Here is a 22,187-nt window from a genome sequence, read left to right on the forward strand (position 1 = left end):
GTCATCGCTTGAAGAGATCGTTAGATTTGTATGGGCGTTCAAACAGAATTACAAATATCTTTGTTTTTTTTTATACTTCGATAAAAAACATCATATTAAATGTAAGAAAGCATAAAATGTATAAATTTTCATCATCCCCATTCTCTGTACGATATAGACCTCTGCCCAGCGATGGTCCATTAGGCTGATGATATCGAAACGAATACGTACCACACAATACTGTATGCAAAAAATAATATACATTTCATTTATTACAATGCATTTGATAAAGTTATAAGTATGTATCTATTGATCCATGGCGATATTGATATTGTTATTCACGGTCATTTAAAATATCACGCTTTGTAACGGTTTTTTTTTTCATTTGAATACTGTACGAGGTCAAGCTTTTTGTACTATGTTTAAATTCAAATGAAACGCTTCAGTCCACATTCCAATCCATGTTTTCAAATTATTACATTTTTTTAAACATTATAAGCAATGATTTTATACTATTAGATATGTCACTAGCGGTTCGAAACTAAGGCGAACAAAGGTGGGTAATTGTCTTCATTTCATTTAGTCGCTTATTAAACAACTAAAGCTATTTAAACAAATAATACCTATTTTCTACAATGTCGAGTTGTGAGTTCAGGAAGTGTAAAAATATATCAAGATAAATATAAAATGTAAGTAAACACAAAATTGTGCATATGTGTGTGCCGTGTGAAGTAGCTAAATTCAGATCACTTTTAGCGCTGATTTTGTAAGCACGTAACATAACTAAGAGTATAAAATATCGTTAATTATAGTCTCATAGCAGCTTATAGGTACCTACCTACCTAATATTCAAAGTGGAAAGTGGAAATAATCCACAAAAGACCATTTTAAGAGTAAGAAGTTAGCAGTAGGTAGTAAGTCTGAGGAGTGCAAGATATGCTGTCAGGGCCAGTCATTAATAGTAAATAAAATCTAGTGATTCAGATTTCAGAGCCTATAACATTTTCAACCTTAGGCCGCCAACTTGCAAGGTGATGGGTCTATGCTATAAAAGTCCTATGCTATAGGACTGGTTGGTTTTCATAAAGAAAGAATCCTCTCTTACAAGCTTTTCCTACAACCTTGGTAGAGAACTAGAGAGAAATATTTTCTTCGCCAGGGGGTTTGGGCGAGCTCAGAAGCATTGCCTGATGAGATGCATAATATGCACCTTCTCTATTATAAATCTATGCTTCTTAAATGGCTCCTTCCACCTTCCACGTTTGTTCCGTTCGTTCATTGTCGAAGTTTTGCAACCAAATGTCGGTCGGTCGATGGCAATTAGCTAGAATCCATAATCATATTATGTTAGAAAAATGAAATTTTTTGACAATGTGTCTGTCACTGTCAGTCTTAACTGTCACTGTCAATTTGTCGATACACAAGTTTTGGAACTGACGGCCGACCGTTGTGGAAGGAAATGAAAATAAAGAACTACTGAAAATTTATATAAATTACGAATAAAATAAGTAAAACACTAACTTCCTGACAAAAGCAAAATATAAACATGACTGCAGACGGTGATAACGAGTATCCGAGGGCTTCTAGTAAGTAAACCATGGGCACGCCCTAGTGTATTTTTTAGTTGTTGTTCTTGATGGTTTATTTCTTAGAATTAAAATGTATACAATTATTGTATTAGAAAATAGTATACATGTAATCTATATGTTATATATTTGCTTTAAAACCATTTCCATAATTATCTATATCACTAAACCTATAATAAAATATCTCCTGTTTTATTTCGTGATTAACGATACTTCATTGTAATAAACAATATAATTAACATTAATGAGCATAAAATCGATTTTTATGACCATTAAAGCTTATTTACACATAACTATGATTTCCAATACTTTAGGTATTAAACCTATGTACCTACAAATAATATAATCATTATCATCCCATATTTGGTTTACTTGAGCTCAAGTCTCCTCTCAGAATGAGAGGGGTTAGGCCAATATTCCACCAAGCTGCAATGCGGATTGGCAGACTTTCCTTCACCGTTTGAGACAAGTGGTATTTAATTTCTTAAATGCACACAAAAGTTGGAGGCACATTCACCAACCGGATTCAAACAAACACCCTCTGAAATTGGAGGCAGAGGTCATATCCACTGGGCTGTAACAGCTCTCAATGAACTATTATGAAAAGAAATTTTAGTAAATTTAATTAAGACTACCCTTATTTAGTGTACAAAAACACTTCTCAAAATAATATAATATGCATTGTTATAGATGCTACGCTGATTGGAGCGAGTATAACATACATAGCAGGATTGTTTTTGCTGTTGTCCTTTGCTGGCCCATACTGGATAGAATCTTATCCAGAGATGTTCTCTTCATTCAAACATATGGGTTTGTGGCAGTACTGTTTCGAAAGATTTAGATTTCCCTCATATCAGTATGACAAATATTTTGATGGATGCCACTATATTTTTGGTCAAGTAAGTATTAGTATACAGCAGCGGCGAAGTGTTACCTTTTAAAAATCCACACATATATTATTCATTATTGTAATCTGTGGATGTATGAGAAACCAGAGTTTCTATCAAGCGGTAAGAATTTCCTTACCGTCGTCAATATTCCATCCTGATCACCACTGGTATACAGATAGAGAATTAAATAAGCAGATGGTGGGTGTGCATTGAGATGGTGAAAATTTATGAAAGTTAACTTGATAAATATAATGAGTAAAGAAAGAAAATAGAATCATTCCAGAGGTAGTTTCAGCTGGATCATAAATATAAAAATATATACTAGATTGGGGGCTTCTTACTACCTTCGAGATAATACCTATAAGATAAAGGACCTGGAATAACCTTTAAGATAATGGAACAAATTCAGTTAGGTCCTTTTTTTCTTCAACATAGCAAGGCATTTTTCTAGCTATACTTAACTATCCCACCCTTGATTCATTAATCAAGCAAAATCAGAAAAAAAGGTTTTGGTCGAAGATTACTGAAGAAGCCCTTGACTACAATCTCAACTGATGGTAAGTGATGATGCAATTTAAGATGCATAAGATGGAAGCGGGCTAACTTGTTAGGAGTAGGATGAAATCCACACTCCTTTTGGTTTCTACATGACATTCTACCGTAACGCTAAATCGTCTTTGTCGGAAGGGTGGTAACTAGCCACAGCTGAAGCCTCTCAGCCAAAATATAGGAACAACAATTGACTCAACAATTATCAATTTTAGATTTTTATTGATTATTAAAAATATAAATCCATCTTTATTTTTTGACATTCTAAGCAGATTTCCGATAGACTTACTAACAAGAGAAAAAAATCTTTATTATTTTTCAGGAATTGTATGTTATCCGTGAGTGGCTGTTGCCAGGTTGGCTGATGGCAGTGCAGACATTTGTAACCCTTGGATTGATGCTGTCATTCACTGCCCAAGTGCTGCTAGCCTGTGTGATTGTGCGAATACCATTGCGCACTGTCCTGAGATATGAATGGATGTTTGTGTCTGCTGCCTTTATAATGGTATCAGTGTCAAGTAAGTGTTAGCTCATAGAAAGACCTATCTTACTTAGCAAAAGAATTGATGATATTTAAGTTAAAATTATAATGTCTGATTTAATTATTTAAGATAGAATATTATTTATATATTATTTCTTTATACTTTATTTGTACACCACAACATAAGAAAAAATAAATACAAATAATAAGACAAAAAGTTTAGTACAGGAGTAGGATACAAGAAGTTGCCTTATCACTACATAGCGATTTCCCCTTCTCTGCTCAAGTAGTTCTTTCTACTCAACCCAATTTGGTAGGATCCTGCTAGAGCAACTTTGAATAGCTTTTATATAAAATTTGTGGCAGTTCTAGTAAGGCAAAGGTTATTACGCAGGTTATAGAGATTTTTCTGACACCTTTGCCTCTCGCAACCACTTTTACTATGTAAACTTCATGTTATAAACTATCTAGTTCATTTATTAGGACATGATCATATTATTATTCTTTTTAGGTGTGTTCCTGTTCTTTGCTGTGGCTATATTCGGTGGGAACTGCTACCGTCGCGATTGGCTGCTCTATCCTTCATTCAATGTCTTATCTTGGTCATATGCATTTGCAGTTATTGCCTCCATTTTGTTTGGTAAGTTTTATGACCATACAGAAAAATAGTATAATAGTAATAATAGTTACAAAAAAGGAAGCTTAGTAGAAGTTATAAAGTGCAAAGTCAGCCTTATAGCTAAAGAGATATCCTCCAGACAACCTTTGGCAAGATAAATAAATGAAAATTGATTTCAGTCCTTTAAAGACAGACTGACTGTCTGACTAACATCATCATCCATCATCATCATTATATCAGCTGATGGACGTCCACTGCAGTGGCCTCTTGTTGGGACATTCAAACATCACAATCATGAGCTGCCTGCATCTATAGGATCCCTGAGACTTGATGTTGTCAGTCCACCTGGTGGGGGTCTACCAACACTGCGCTTTCTAGTGCGGGGTCGCCATTCCAGCACCTTGGAACTCCAACGTCCATCGGCTCTTCTAACTATGTGCCCCGCCCATTGCCACTTTAGCTTCACGACTCGTTGGACTACGGATCTTTTCATTTCTGATCCCATCACGCATCCCATCACACCGATCATAGCTTGTTCCATCGCCTGCTGTGTGACCAAGCCTTTGCTTATCTGGGCTTCTTCTTTCTTCTGGGCCGTTTCCGCACTTGGCCCCGTGATTGGCTGTTGTACGTTTATCTGGGCTTAGTAGGCCCAGTTAGCGACCAAGTCTCGGTGGCATAGATAATCACCTACGATGGACTATGACCTTATTTACTGATTGTGATGAATTTCTAGGTCTGGCAGCGGTGTTGTTGTTCCTGGAGGCGCGCAAGTTGTACGAGATGCGCTTGGAGGCGAAGAACCTCGTCGCGCAGATGCAGCACAGCCAGCCGGAGCACGCGCTGCACCAGCTGCGCGACCAGCTGCATCAACAACAACAACTGGGCTACTTCAGGAACTAATGCGCTCAATGCGCGCTGATAGGGAATATGCATTTAATTTAAATTAAAAACAGACATTTTTCCTTGTATTCCATAATGTACGTATGTATGTTATCGTACTTGCAACAATATTACTTTTTTAATTTAGGTACTCTGTTTTAATTATGAACTTTAGTTATTAAAACGCCGCCATTTTATTGGCGCTATGCGAACGTAGGTAATGACGTCACTGATGTCAAAGACACATTTCTTTTGGTTGGCATATATGATAACTTAAAAAATTACACACTTTTCGAAAAGCGCACGTTTCATTATAAATTAATTTCCCGGGGATTTTACGTTTCTTACATATGCTTAAAAATGTCACATGTTTTAAGATATTGAAGAAAGTTATCGCAGGATACTTATTATTATAATTATTTTTTATGACAAAAATCGATTAAAAAAAAATGCATATTTCCTATTGCGTTCAAGTTTGCGTCACTCACAGAGTTTTCGTTAATCACACGGCACACTGATTTTTAATATGGCAAAACGCAAGCTTCAATGTTAAACATAAGTGACAGTAACTGATAATTGTAGAAAATATACAACTTTTGACCAACATAGGCTCTTAGTCCATAGGATCGTTCAGTATTTCGGGAGCATTCTTTTATTAATATTTGTGATGGAGAATCCTGTCAATTAGAGGCATAGATCTTGAGTCTCAAGTGGTAATTTAGAAGTAAACCTATACAAAACTATACAAGACGAAAGAGAAAGATATGTATAGTCGACCAATATGCCACCTACCTGCGAAATCCAAAAATATTGCATTCGCTATTGTCGCGATGGAACGAAAGAGGTGGACAATATGTCTTTTTTTTTTGCTTTTTTCATGCTAACGCCTAGCATGTCGTCGCATACTAGGCGTGCTTTAGTTTTAATTTTGTAGATTTTTGATAGATTGAATAACACTAAAATAATTTACAAAGTGTGCTTTAACATTGGCACAAACCATTTTTTATAGGCACTGACTGAGAAATGCATTTGATCTTTTTAATTACAACACTGTTTGCCTATTCATTCTAATTTTATATATTTTATATAACTTCACGAAGTAAAAGTATATTAGGGATGCAGACTTTCACCTTCTATCCAATATGAAAAGCTTTCTATGTTCCTAGATACAATAAGTTTTGAGAATTTAACACAATTAACCCAGTTTGACGTTTTGATGCACTTTATTAGAACTCGACTATACGAAAAATGAAGTAGAATAAGAATCTGCCATAGATTTCCAACAAACATTGAATAGTTATAATAGACGAATAGTCTATGGTTGTTTAGCAGTCATGATATTTAGCGATAAGTTAATTTAAGGAGGTGTACTCAGTTTTCTAGGTATATTTAAATTATTTTCATGTGGCACTTTGTTGAAGTGCTAGGTAAAAATAATTATGTATAATTGGAAGCTTCTAGTTGCAACAGCACAAGGTAATAATTGATTAAGCAAAGATGATCACCAACATTTTGAATTTGGCATGAATGCTTCAGTATTATTCAATTTCACTCACATTTGATATGATAAATTTGATACACAGTTTGCTTGAAATACTTTGCCGCTCTAAAGTTATTGCAAATGAGTGTATAGTATGCAATTTATAATTTTATAAATCGCATTATAATTATAAGTACTTTACAGATTAAAAAGATAGAGCGCACTGAACACAACGTTGTCGTAGCCGCTCCAAATACAAAATTCAAAAACGAATACATTCTCGAGTCAGTACGACACGAAGCGTCGCATCAGTAACTTTCAATGTTATTCAAGACTAGCGTACGCCCGCGACTTCGTCCGCGTAAAAATCGATGTCAACTTTCAACCCCTATTTCACATTCTATTTTGCAAGTTTTATAACTTATACCCTCAGACCAATTATAGAAGGACCTGTATCGCACTCACAGTCACGAGTAAAATTGTCTGTCATTTTCTGAGGAAAACGAGCTTAGATTTGGTATATATCTTATACTAAACTAGTAGTTTTTGCACGTTTTTTACACAATTCAATTACACAAAAGGTATTTTTACGGAGCTCTTTAACTTACGAACACAATTACAACTATTTAACATCGATACTATAGAGTCAGTTTTTAAAATCGCATTAGATCGTTGATCATATACTTTGACAGAAAAGTAACGTCTAGCGAGGCAGGTCCTATACAATAATTGGTCTGAGCTTATACCTAATAAATAGTCCACTTATCATTTTACATTTACAAATGTACCTAGAAAAATTAAGGACTTTCCGTACAAACTTTTTACCCCTACTTCACCCATTTCTGATTTTGTTTTCGCGACAAAAAGTATCCTATTATCCTTCTACGTATTGTGGTCTCAAATCGTCTTAAGTATCATTTGAATTCATTCTGTAGTTTCAGCGTGATGCCCGGTCAAAAAAAGGCAAACAGACAGACAAAAAATAGAAAATATCCTTCAGTATCGATCTCCTACCTCTACCCTACTCCTACCCTACCCTACCCATAATCTTCCCTATCCCTACCCCTACCCTACCTCTAACCTAGGCATACACTCCCCTACCCTGCCCTACCCCACCCTACCCCTACCCTACCTTTACCCCTACCCTACCCTTCACAACCCCTGCCCTACCTGTACCCTACCCTATACCTTCCCTACCTTACCCCTACCCTTAGCAAAATCGGTCCAGCCCTATGAGGGTGGTGCGATGACAAAGGAAAATAAAGACTTCTATGCTAAAATTATAATCTTTGGATCTACTGGACCGATTTGAAAGATTATTTTACCAATAGAGAGCTACGTTACTTGCGAGTGTCATAGGCTATGTTTGATTCCCATATTCACACAGGAACGGGAACTACGTAATTGAAAGCGCGGGGCGTCATATAGCGGAATTTCTGCGTCTTTTAGAAGTTTTGTAATATCTCCGAAACTATTTAACTAATTAACATACCTCTTTATAATATTAGTGAAGATAAATGGTGTCTTGTGTATTTAATTTTAAAAACTGTTTACAAAAACTAAAGAAATAAGATTATTTTTTTATTGGTAATTATTGATTATTAAATTAATTTACGTAAGTGTTGTTAGTATTAAATTTTGAAATACAAATTATGAAAACAGTTTTTATATGCAGATTCTATATGCAGGCAAGGAGACTCGTGATGTTTGTTTTTTTTTAATGGGTTTCTCCGGCTTCACCACGCTGTAAAGACTCACTCTGGATAATTCTTTACTCCGTGAAGTACTTATGATAATTACAAGTCACATGTTAACACCCCTCTTTTTTTACATTCGGTATTACTATAGCTTGGCAACTTCGTGCATGACATTCCCGATGGTCCGCGCGGGCCGAGGGGCGGGCAGCGATGAATGAAATCGTGATGCACCTCACTTCCCCGCACGCACACGCTCGATTTCATACCCGCGTAGTATTTCCCCCCGTCGCCCGCATATCATGGTAGTGTCATCAACGAACATGCCAGACTATTTGTATACCAATGTATAATATACCAATATACTCGCAAGCTTAGATTCCAATTGAATTCCAATTCCAAATGAATACGGACTTCTGAACAGCAAAGTTTTGTGATGCGAACTGTACTTGTATTCAGAGAATGCATTAGAGTATTTATGTCAAATAGTTCTTTAAACATATATTTATCACATTAATACTATTTATATTGTTTTAACTTTTTTCAGGTATAAACATTTTTGGTTGTTACATCTTGCATTTGCATACTTTATATATTTTATATTTTGTAACGTTTCAATCAAACTATTTTATAATATCTGCACTTCATATTACTTTGAGGAACTTTAAATATATGTTATTTTAAAGTTCAATGAAATCAAGGAGATGAATATTCTTTTTTGCGTATTTAATAGATTTTAGATATTAACTTGGATTTATAAAGAAACTTTAAGGTGTATTTTTATTGTCCTAAAAGGCGAATGTACAAATAACATGAAAATGTATTTTTGAATCTCATTTTGAAATAATATGTCCGTCCAAAATGTAATGTATTCAACTAAAAGTTGATATTATGGTTTATGGTTCTTGTGGTTATTGAAGAAGCATTTAACGAAAACTTAATTATATTATTTTACATTATTTAGGTATTAACTAGTGCCTCGGCATCACAATTGTGTTATACACAAATCTTACTGTCAAGATAGACCTATATAATTTCTTTTCTTTCAATCTCAGCAAAAGTGTTTAGATTAAGCCAAAAAATAATACAGCTTAGCTTAAAGATTTGTGTGACATTGGTTTGATTTCTTTTTTCTTTTTTTATTCGTAAGATATTTTATTCAATATATTAAGTTTAATTATTAAGTTTAGCGTACAAGAAAGTTAGTTATTATTATTATTATCTAATGTTAGTTTTTTGTCATATTAATTACGTTTAGCTTTACGTAAAGTTGTGTTTTATTCAAATGGGACAGTGTGGGCGTTACTAACTCATAGCCCGGGGCGGGGGGTCAGGTCAGTAATATTATAGAATGAGAAAATACATATTGTTGGTACAGTCACAAGCAACAAGGTTTACATTTGTAACGTGAGTCAATTCACTTTGCTTTGCTATATTATTTTTTAGGCTATATTATTTTGAATCTCTAGCTGACCTTCCCCCTGGTTACGCTCTTGTGAATAGATCTTAAATCATCAGTTTTATGTAACTGATTTTAAATAACTTCTGTTGAGTTTTTTTCATACAGATAATTAAAAAAAAAAAAAATTAAATGCACCTATTTCAAAACTAATCTTAATGTTTAAGTCCACGAAATAGTTCTCGACACTTATTTTTCCTTTTAAAGTTTTGAAATTATATTATTTGGTTTATGTATTTTAGTTTAGTTTTTATATTAGTTTCTAAATTAATGTCGATTGTAATTTAAAGACTTGTTTACTTAATTTTTCTCCATTCCATGTATTTACCACCACATAATTTATGTAAAATATGTGTTGCTTTAGACACAGATTTATATTTTTAATACTTACTTAATATTGTAAGCGCACTGTAATGTGTTTATAATTTTCATTGATAAAGGTATATTTTTATATCTAAATATTGTTTTATTTAAATGGCATAGTTAAAAAGCTACACCAATATTAGGTACCATTCTCATTATTTAGTTGTAACTGGTAGGACAATATTGCAACAGGCAGGGTTTGAACCCACGATCTGTTGGGTGTTAAGTCTGGCACTGGGGCCTCATAGTAGTCAGTATTTAATAATTCCCCTCACTCGCTTTGCATTTTGGCATAGGACGTGTGGCTTTTTGTTTTTTCTCTATAAACTTGTAAAATAAAAACAAATCGTGGTCTTCTTCCATTTCAAAAGTGCCGCTAGCCGATTGCGCTACTGAAACACATGAACTAAAAGCACTAAACAGACTCATATGTACCTACTTAAGTATACTTTCAGGATAACTGAAAACTATCCAGGGTCCTACATAAATAAATTTAAGTAAGTATGAAACAAAATTTTTTCTAAGGCAGTTCCACCTTTACAAAGAAGTCAAAAAAAAGACTTTTTTTTAACTTCTTAAAATCGGCGGCGTTTATTGGAATGGCGACCTCGCATCGGAAAGCGCAGTTTTAGTCGACCCCCCACTAGGACCGAGGATATCAAGCGGGTTGCAGGGAGCCGCTAGATGCTGGCGGCTCGAGACCATTGTGCTTGGAGGTCCATGCAAGAGGCCTATGTCCAGCAGTGGACGTCTATCGGCTGATAAGGTAATCTAAGAATTTATCACTATTACGCATTCGTATAACATCTTACATCAGTGAGTTTCGGCAAGCTAGTCGCGTACGGTAACGGCATGGGGTGAACGTGATCGGAGTGTGGTTTTCAATCTAACCAAACCAAGCCCAGCGTAGTGGCTTACAAAATATTAATATCGTGTCACTAACAGCTGTAGAAACGGAATATATGTCTATTTATTTAGTGTATTTGCATAATAATATGGAAAACACAACCGTTCGTGAATAGCATAATAAACCCACTGACGCCTCAGCAGTTCGCCACCGAAAGTTAAAATTGAGAGAGTCCTAGTTCGAGCGCATGTCATAGCCAGATCTTCCTCATTTTATAAAGGCTGAAAGCGTAATGTTTTTATATTTTACTCGGGTTTATATGATAAATCATTTCCCTAGTTGCTAGTTACTTAGTTTAATGGTAACCTTTCCAAAAGTACTATTAAAGATCAAATTGAACGGTCTCTAGCGAAGAATTGCCATAAAGCCAACTATCTGGGGACTGGGGACACAATTTCTCTATACACTCATATCTCGTAGGGAAAAAATACTTAGATAATTAAGGATCTGGACCCTGATCCTATGAGTGCAATTAGTGTCTGACTGCTGTGGAGTTAGGGCATAATTTTTAATATCTTTTGTAGCATAATTTTTAATATGTATCTCGTTTTATAATTGGAATAGCAAACGCCCGCGTCTTCGTCCGCGTGAAGGTGAAGGAAGTACAGAACCCCTGAATGGCTACCAAAGCTCCCAAAACCACCACTGTCTAAACACCATAATTATTCACCGTACTTATAACCGTACCGGTAAGAGCATGGGCTGACGAACTTTCAGCTTTTATAAAAAGAGAAAGATCTGGTAATCGCAGACTCTTAATCTATAATCGTACACTATTAAAAACTTACCCGGCTTTCCAATTTCTTTACATAATCCAAGAATATAGTCCATTGTCGTTAATGGTATATTGCCATCAATGACTACTAGCGGAGCCTGTTTCAGCACATTGATGTGACGTTTTACCTGTAAATTAGAAGATTCATAATTTATAATCGACTTAAAGCAGTTAAACGGATCATGACATGTTATAATGATTGTCTGGAATACACAATAAAATAAATTTCTAATCAAATACCAGACATTCAATCAATATCAAAGTTGCCATTTCGACAAAACGTCAATTTCAAATTAAATCCCATAGTACGGAGGGACCATCCTCTTAAATTAACCATTTTCTCATATTAAAAAGTGGATGCACAATCAGCGACCAAAAAACGTCCTCACTCAATGAGTGCTTAACATGACTTCTTGGCACTCAATTCAAGTAGTCGCATTGGCATTGGTTGAATTTGCTCTGAATTTGGGATTTGATTGAATATTAGACTATATTTAAAGTCTTTAGGTATAATTTTCTTTACTAATAATTCTAAAACTGTCAAAGCAAAATTGCTGGCCAATTTTGCTTTGACAGTTTTAGAATTGTGAATTTTTAAGTGAAATTTTTTACATGATTGTGCGTCCTTTTAATTTAAGAGGTCAATGGGATGGACATAACATTGCACTTACGAATGATTTTATATATACTTATTTCGTGGTTATTCATTATGAATATTATTTAAACGGGTACATATTACGATAAAACGAGATATTTTTAATGTCGATATTTCGACCCAGTGGTCACGACGGGACTGAAGTTGCGAGATGTGAAGTAGACATCAGCAGTTAGGGGCAGAATCGATCTACCCTCTTTCTCGTTCTTTTTCTATGATATGTAGACGATATAATTATATGCTGGACTGGAACGGACAGACAATTGGATGTCTTTGTAGATAAATTAAACAATTTGCACCCAAAAATTAAATTTAAATTAGAAATAGAACAGAATAATTCTTTAAATTTCCTTGATGTAACAATCACTAGAGTTAATAATAGACATCACTTTGGGATTTATCGTAAGCCAACTTATACAGATATAACCATACCAGCTTCATCTTGTCATCCATGGCAACATAAATTAGCAGCTTTCCATAGTTATGTTCATAGACTGATGTCCATTCCTCTAACTAGGGATCAGTATAACAAGGAATTAAATATAATATATCGCATGGCCATTTCGAATGGATACAACCCGAATATTGTGAATAGAATAATCAATAAGAAACAATTGGTGTTGATTAGAAAAGAACTTTATGGAATTCCATTAGAAAAACCTAAAAAATTTAAAGCTAGTCTAACATACTTTGGTCCAGTGTCGGAACGTATTGCAAAAACACTTAGAAAGCATGATATAAATGTGGCTTTCAGAACAAATAACTCTCTTAAAAATATTTGCAATGGTAAAGATAAACTAGAAAAGCAACATAAATCGGGAGTATACAAATTGCAATGTTCTGAATGTAATGCAACATATATTGGTCAAACCGGTCGGAATTTTGATACACGTTACAAGGAACACATATCCGCTGTTCGAAATGACCGTCAAAGGTCGCACTTTGCAAAGCATCTCCTAGATACTGGCCATAAGCTGGCAGATAATCATATGTATGACATTTTACACACTTGCAATAAAGGCCTACGACTATGCGTTTTGGAACAATTAGAAATAATAAAACATAATAAGTCAGGAATTACCTTAAAATGAACAAATAGAGTTATCGAAGTCACCACTAATAAAAATGTTTGAATGCGATGCGAGATAAATCGCTTATATTATGAGTATCTTGGCAACGCCCACCTCTTGCCCCACCTACTTTTTGGTCTATAAAAGACGAAGCAAAGGTCGAAAACGACACTTTGCAATTGCACGTTGTAGAGTCAACATCACCTGAGGATGCTCCGGTTTCGGGGTGAAACGTACGTAGAGAGTATTTTGTCGGACCTGGGTGACGTTGTCGCATGGGTTCGCCGAATTTTCGCGGATGATAGCAAAATAAATAAATCATTATATAATCATGATGAACTTCCGCAAAGTAACGCCTGCTTCTATCCAACGTTCTTTTTCTGTTTTCAACAACCTCGCGTTTTTGGCTGTTTCAGTCCCGTCGTGACCACGATCCATGCAACTGGGTCGAAATATCGACATTAAAAATCTCGTCGTTTTATCGTGGTATGTACCCGTTTAAATAATATTCATAATTGTACTTACGAGCTCAACAGTAATTTCATTATGAATATCCATATCTCCAAGACCAAGAAGACACTCGCCCTTCGCATCAAACACTGCCGCGTACTTTGCAGTTCTTGCAGATTTCACTACACAATCTGAAAATATATTTATAATTTAGTATTTTTTTACACTATACTATTAGGTAAGCTGTAAACGTACATTGTTAATATATAAAAGCTGAACTATTAAACTACAGTTTTCTCAAAAGAATACAATAAGGAACTTAAGCTAACTTATCCTAATAACTATACAAATCATGCCCACGTGGAATGGTGGCAAGAATACTGGCTGCATTTCTGCGCTGGACAGTCAGGCTGATCCTTTGCGCAAAAAATGAGCCAGCCCTTCTGTCACCAGTCGAGGCAGTCGTTTTTGCATAAAACGAATTCAATAAATTAGCTATGACGTAATTAAAATAACACTATAAATAGATAGTCTATACTGTTTTACAATTCGAAATGGTGTTATTCATCAATAATGGTCTACCACTTCAAGGTTCCGTTTTTACAATACGGATTCTATGAATCATACTTCGCGTAGCTTATTCGTAGCCTCGTAGCTTTGGCGTAGGCTGCTTAGGAGGTGCAATTGTTGCAATGTTTTATACTTTTATCTAGCTGCTTTTTAATTCAAAAAGGTGTTATATGTCAATGATGGTTTATTGTTGCAAGGTTCCTATGAAACCCATGAGTCATATTATATTGACGCAGCAGACGTCACGTAGCGTATTCGTAGCCTCGTAGCTTTAGCGCAGGCTGCGTAGGAAGTGCGACTTTTACAATATTTTATACCTTTATCTAGCTGCTTTTTAATTAAAAATGTGTTATAATATGTCAATGATGGTTCATTGTTGCAAGGTTTCTATGGAACCGATAAGTCATATTATATTAACGCAGCGGACATCCCGTAGCGTATTCGTAGCCTCGTAGCTTTAGCGTAGGCTTCGTAGGAGATGAGACTGTTACAATAATTTATACCTTTATCTAGCTACCTGTACAATTCAAAAAGTGTTATACATATCAATGATGGTCTACTATTGCAAGGTTCTATATTTAGCATTGGTGTGGATGTGAGTCATATGTTGTGGAGCCGACATACTTCACGTAGCATACTCGTAGCGTCGTAGCATTAGCGTAAGCTACGTAGCATTAAATTACAAACAAGTCAAGAACCAGCTCATGACTAAGAGCCCCGTATGGGTTCGAAACTAGTCGGGCATACTCCGACGTAATATCACGTGAGTTTTAGCCGTGTTTCATAATCAATTAATATGAATAACACTCACGATAGTTTAAATTCTAAAATAGCATTAAATTACATTTACAATTACATTATTTAAACCTTTATTTAGCTACTTTTAGTACCTATTCGTGTTTACTTTAAAACGTGTTTACTTAAAAATAGAACAAGTATCAAGGTCTCCGGGCTAGTAATATTTTAACACACTACTAGATTAAAATTCGTTCCGTAACTCGAAAAAAAAACAGAGACCTTATAAGATCACTTTGTCAAGATACTTTAAGCCTGAAGCTGAGAAAAAATTAAACTTCTAAGTATACTCGTAGATATAATAGTAAAAGGAGGAGAATATAAGACGAGCCTCCGTGGTGCAGTAGTATGCGCGGTGAATTTAAAATACGGATGTCCTGGTTCGATTCCCGGATGGGCCAATTGAGGTTTTCTTAATTGGTCCAGGTCTGGCTAGTGGGAGGCTTCGGCCAAGGCTATGTCCAATGCCGTGTAGAAACCGAAAGGGGTGTGAATTTTTCATCCTACTCCTAACAAGTTAACCCGCTTTCATCTTAGATTACATCATCACTTACCATCAGGTGAGATTGTAATCAAGTGCTAACTTGTAAAGAACAATAATAATAATAAAGACGACCGGTGAAGGTCGTCTTTTTTTATCCAATAGGATGATGATTTTTTATATAATATGAAATATGTCAATAAATATATTTCTATACTTAAAAATATTTAAATTTCAGTTCATGATAAAAAAGTTAGCTTAAGTTTCTTATTGTATTCTTTCTGAATAAACAATTTAAAAAAAAATAATCATAAATAGCTTGGCCTTAATCAATACATACATTAATAAAATTAAACTGTTTGTTTGTCTGGGCTAATTTTTGGAAAGCTGAACCAATTTTATTGGGACCTTCACTGGATGATAGAAGAGGTTGTTGAGCATTATATACTTTGTTTAACTTATATTATAATTATGATGAATACTACACATGTCGCGGGTAAAGCTGCGGGCGACAGCTAGTCACACTATCACACTAATATTATAAAGGCGAAAGTTTGTGTGTGTAAGTATGATTGTTCCTCTTTTACGCTGCGGCTACTGAAATGGTACAGCTGAAATTCGGAATGAAAATAGATTTTACTCTGGATTGCCATATAACCAATACTTTTTATCCCGGAAAAATTCATGGTTCCCTCGGGATTTGTAAAAAATTGAATTCCACGCGGACGAAGTCGCGGGCGTCCGCTAGTTTGAAAAGACAGTCTCACCATTAAGTATTAAGCCAGGTGCGATGTTGTCTATGTATTGACCATCGGCATCGTCGCCGATCGCAGTGAGGAGCCTGGCTCGACCACCTCGCAGCCGCCACAGAGCCTCCGCGATGTTTCTGCCAACGCCACCGCCACACTGCTCCGTCTTGCACGCGTGGGTACTGCCATCGAGCTGTGCAAAACCGTACAAAGATTTAAATATTTTTTTTTTAATAATATTTGCCATATCTTTTATTTATGACCAATATTCCCATTCCCCTCCAACTAGTCGGATAAGACTGTATTAGGAGTGGGTACGACAATAGACCAACGGGGCGAGGATCGAACCATCACCCCTTCATGATGAGTCCGACCGCTCTTACCGTTGAGCTATTGAGGCTGTAAATTTTAGTTGTTAGAAAAGTTGTAAAAGGACTTTTTTTTTGTCACGAGATTAGCGGAAGTCCTCGAATACGTCCGCGTGAAAATCGATATCAACTTTCAACCCCCATTTAACCCTCTTCTATTTAAATTTCCCTAACCATTTTACAAAGGTATACCTCAAAATATGAACGATAAATAACTACAACCCTTTTTTAACCATTTGTTGGTTGAATTTTAAATAATCTCGAATCACATTACATTTCGTACTTTTTTCATGATTTATTAGGACAGATTTTTATAAGTAACTCTAAAAGTTAACGACTTTCTATACAAACTTTCAACCCGTATTTTATTAAAAATAAAAGTGTCTGTCTGTGATTTCATTCCCGCGGGATCCGTGAAAAACTGAATTTCATGCGGACGAAGTCGTGGGCAATAGTCAATAGCGTCAATATTCAGTGCAAACTAAGCCTAATTGAAATAAAGGATTACTATTATAAAATAATGGTGATAATAATTAGTCGAAAACTTAAAATTAAATTTACGAGGGTTCCAATTTAGTTTGCCCGAGAAGAGCCTACGACAAACTCAGTCAGGTCTTTTCTTTTTTAGTTTATCATTTAACAATAGGTATAAAAGTAGACAGTCATGTAATACATTTCATTTCCAAGCTTTTTTGTCGTTTATATAGTAATTAACACTATAATACGACTTTTTTCGATCGAGTTTTAGATTAAGTTATTTTGTTGCAGTAAATTACAACATAGGTCCTTTGAGCGTGGCACATGGAAACATTTTATATAAAATAACAAAAAGCAGCGTTACATCTATTGACTAACGAGGTGATAAACATTCTTTGAAAGGACGCTTTGCTCGTCGGCATGTGCCATAAATAATGGTGCTAAAACCATTGAAGCTACCCCCATTTGTATTTTGGATTCAGGTATTTTCCTTATAATAATGAATTTGATTACAACAGCAAATTTAACAGAGCATTAACCCTATTATTATTCGACTGTAGGTACGGTTTACGGTGTAGCCACCAAAAACATTTTTTTGCGCATGCATATTACTTGCACTGTAAAAAAAAATCAGATATCATGAAGAGCTAACTCTAAACGCCCTATCCCAACACTCTCTGACTCTACTCTCTCTCTCTCTCTATTTTATTTATTTATCATAGAGAAGTCTGTACTCGTTCGTTCAATGTCCGTCCTATTTCTAAAGTCTAATAGGACTTTGGATATTTTTTAAAATCCATCCACCATCCACCAAAAATCAGTTCAGTGGTTTTGTCGTGAAAATGTTACAGACAGACAGACTTACTTTTGCATTTATAATATTAGTATGGATTTGGCTGTTTCTTTGATTTGCAACTCACAGGTAATCTCGCGATTTAGCGGAAATATAATGAACTTATTTTCCCAATCCAGCTTTTTTTCATTTTTTATATTTCTTGTCAGGTCATACCTATATTATGCTTAGGTTTCATAGATTTTATTTTATATAGACATTTGAAAGATCAAGCTAATCTTTATCTAGGCAGCTTATATTACAAATGCAAAAGTTTATATGTCGATTATATTCTGTAATAGGACATAGGCTTATACTATTCACACAGAAATGACATGTACGCGTGTTAAACCGCGGGTCACAGCTAGTATGTTATATATAATAGGAGTCTATTTACCTCGAAGTTTTTTCCAAAATATCCACTTTTTGCTAATTAATCAATCTATGGTTGTCTCAGACGCTCCAAATTGCAATATTATGATTCGAGTAGGTACAGACAGATATCGAGCGCTGCAAACTTCATTAAAGTTTTACTTAGCATGATATGAAATTATCATAATTTTCATTATTTCATCATCATTTTCAAGGTCCAAGCCCTATAAAGCCTGCCCAAAATTCAACGAGTAATACTCGTTTAATTTTGTATTTAAACTAAACCTTTTTTCCGTGGGGAAATCCTCATGGGAAATACTCATAATTAAGGAACTTTTACACCTCCTCCTCCTAACTCCTAACGGCTAAAACCACATGGTTTTCCAACACGCCACTTGGAAACTAGGCCATGAGAATGGTTTTACATACATTCGCAACCCGCGCCCGCAAAAACAGGCCCTTCAACTAAGGACTAAACCTAGACCGATGGAAAAATACTGTATTTTAAACATCAAACATAATCTATACTGTGTTTTGTATAAAACTACCTTAAATAGAGTGCATTTTTTTTTTATTGTTTACAAGTTAGCCCTTGACTACAATCTCACCTGATGGTAAGTGATGATGCAGTCTAAGATGGAAGCGGACTAACTTGTTAGGAGGAGGATGAAAATTCACACCTCTTTCGGTTTCTACACGGCATCGTAACGGAACGCTTAATCGCTTGGCGGTACGTCTTTGCCGGTAGGGTGGTAACTAGCCACGGCCGAAGCCTCCCACCAGCCAGACCTGGACAAATTAAGAAAATCTCAATCATTTGTTGATATAGATTAGGAATACTCGGTACATAGTTAATTACGAATAATAGGAGGTACTAGACATATGTTAGTGATTTAAAAACACATGCAACTTGATAATTTGTTGCAGTATAACATGTTCTACGGAATTGTTTTATGGCATGCGAATTTTAATGTAGTAATAATTTATCTATGTAGGCACAGTCGACACGATATTCGTGCCAGTGAAAATGCACGTGCGTGATAAACTTTTTACAAAATATAAAAATGTTCTACCCATTTACACTGTGATTTAGTTTCAAAAAGTTTAAACACAAAATTATATACCTAATGTGTGAGTAAGAACGGTATTCGTTCGTTATCAACCCATATTCGGCTCACTGCTGAGCTCGAGTCTCCTCTCAGAATGAGAGGGATTAGGCCAATAGTCCACCACGCTGGCCCAATGCGGATTGGCAGACTTCACAAACGAGAGAATTAAGAAAATCCTCTGGTATGCAGGTTTCCTCACGATGTTTTCCTTCACCGATTGAGACACGTGATATTTAAATTCTTAAAATACACACAACTGAAAAGTTGGAGGTGCATGCCCGGACCGGATTCGAACCCACACCCTCCGGAATCGGAGGCAGAGGTCATATCCACTGGGCTATCACGGCTTTTTTAACGAACGGAACGGTATTATGAGTAGATATCCAATTAGTATGCATTAATATAATATGAACGACAAAGGACACACTAGGACGTGTTCAGTGCATGCACACATTATATAGTGATCGTAATAGAGTCTAAAATCATCACCCTGCAGCAGGCAACCCCCATCAGACCAGTGTGATGTGCTTGGCCCTATTCGACAATGACGATGATGAACTAAGTAATAAATTGCTTTAATAATAGAAAAAAATCGGTGTAAACGTATCGTAAATGCCTATTATGTAAAATCTAGTAGAAACTAGGCCTCTATGAATTTTGTGGTGTCTAGCGTTGCACTAGCAGGTCGTTGACCCCGCCGATGGTATCAAGGCACGCGATCCTTCGCCCATCATTTATGCAATCTATTTTGTGCCAGAAATAAATACAGCCTACAAACGTCTACGATTTAATCTGCATGAAAGATGCAAAAAATGCGTCTAAACTAGATATAGTGAACTAGAAATATTTGTTCTATTTTAGAGTGAAATAGGGGAGGCGTGTGATATTGAAATCCGTACATATACAAGTCAATTGGCGTGGCGTTTTAGGACAAAAGATAAACTGTTTAGATATCCAAAACACTGCACTGAACAATTTTTTTACCAGTATATTTTAGACAAACTGGTAGCACCAGTATACTTACACCAGAATACTTATAATTTAAGTAATTTGTATATATCTTAAAAGTTGGAACCAGTCGTTCCCATCAAGGTGGAGGGGAATGAGAATATTGATCATATTTAAAAGATATGGTAAATATAAAACAAAATCTGCTCCAATGCAATGTAAAGGAGACCTACAATTTCATGTTGCTTTATTCCTTTGTGGACTCCGCATGTCGTAGCCAGACATATCGCATTGCATGTGCTAAAAGTTATTCTTCTACCACAGCCTACCACAGATAAGTACGGTAGTCAATTATGGAGTTTGGATTGTGGCGGCTTCGAAAGATTTTAAGGGTCTAGACTCTCAATTTTAATATATTATTAATTTTTATTATTATTTTTTAGGCAAAGTCTTATTCGCCAGATACTTAGCTTCGCGGTAACCCTTTAAAAACACAGTTTAAGATTAAACTTTAAGTCTTTAGCGAAAGGTTGTCACTAAACTAAGGGTCGGGTGACTGGATTCACGATTCCTCATGATGTCCCGTAGAAAATGACGTTTAATAGGTACTTGGACAGTTAAAAGCCTCAGTAGTCAACGGTAAGGCGACCGGACTCATCACCGAGAACAAAACGCACAAACGTCAGAACACAACGCACACGATACTCATATTCGAAAATGAGATCCTACAAATATTATAAACGCGAAAATTTGTTTGGATGTTTGTCACTCTTTAACGCTAGTTTTAGCGTTAAACTGAACCGATTTGGCTGAAATTTGGAATGGAAATATATTTTACTCTGGATTAACCACATAGGCTACATCCCGAAAAAATCCACGGATTCCCGAGATTTGTCAAACCTGATAATTTTGATGGTATGAATGTTTGTTACTCTTTCACGCCTCGGCTACTGAACCGAATCACCTAAAATTTGAACTAGAGATGGATTATAGTCTGAATTAACACATAGGCTACTTTTTATCCGAGTGATTGTAAACAACTAAATTTCACGCGGACGAAGTCCCAGGTGTCCGCTAGTATATTATAATATCAATATTAAAAGTTATATAAAATATTCAGAGATATCTGAAGACTTTTTTTTAATAAGTTATGTGTAGCGGTCAACTTTTGGGACCCCGACCCCCGCGGACCATCGGGAGTGTTACGAATTTGCCAATCTGAACTACGCCTTTATAAATTGAGGTATGTATGGCTATCGCAGACTATTGTTGCATTGTAATATCTCAGATAGCATGTAGGCTGAGTTAAAGTAAGCCTAACTTTCCCGTGCCGTTGACCGCGCTGATATCATTACTCTTACGTATCACACGCGATAGAGCACTGATCTATTATGCAATCCACGTGCTTTGTACACACAAAGGTAAGCCCATATAATATGTTTACAGTCCTAGTTACAGAGTTACAAGCACTTTAGGTACTTATTTATTTATGGTTTTACAAACTGAATTTACGTGTCTCCCGTTTTTCTGAATACATGATATTAAAGGGTTGATTTCATACATAGATACTGTTTAAAAATAATTGTAGGTAAACTTTACTAATTTAATAAACGAAAAACTTTGCATGGATGTTTGTATACTTATTAA

The 22,187-nt window shown here is 35.5% G+C and overlaps 2 protein-coding genes across 4 annotated transcripts in view; one reads left to right on the forward strand and one right to left on the reverse strand.

Moving 5' to 3' along the window:
• LOC112053771 (uncharacterized) overlaps window positions 1-22,187 on the reverse strand; it is a 221,968-nt gene that overhangs the window by 11,892 nt on the left and 187,889 nt on the right. For all 3 annotated transcript variants that reach the window (XM_052891611.1, XM_052891610.1, XM_052891609.1), the window contains exons 8-10: window positions 16,453-16,627; window positions 13,915-14,030; window positions 11,678-11,792 (exon numbers count right to left, since the gene is read on the reverse strand). In XM_052891611.1, the coding sequence (XP_052747571.1) occupies window positions 11,678-11,792; window positions 13,915-14,030; window positions 16,453-16,627 (406 nt within the window). The remainder of the gene's footprint in view (window positions 1-11,677; window positions 11,793-13,914; window positions 14,031-16,452; window positions 16,628-22,187) is intronic.
• Window positions 1,371-9,768, forward strand: LOC112047290 (uncharacterized). Its single transcript, XM_024084363.2, has 5 exons — window positions 1,371-1,565; window positions 2,256-2,464; window positions 3,327-3,522; window positions 3,997-4,125; window positions 4,841-9,768. Exons 1-5 carry the CDS (start codon window positions 1,526-1,528, stop codon window positions 5,005-5,007), a joined length of 741 nt encoding a protein of 246 aa, XP_023940131.2. The 5' UTR covers window positions 1,371-1,525; the 3' UTR covers window positions 5,008-9,768.

Source organism: Bicyclus anynana, chromosome 4 (genome assembly GCF_947172395.1).
Source record: "Bicyclus anynana chromosome 4, ilBicAnyn1.1, whole genome shotgun sequence".
Taxonomy (NCBI): Eukaryota; Metazoa; Arthropoda; class Insecta; order Lepidoptera; family Nymphalidae; genus Bicyclus; species Bicyclus anynana.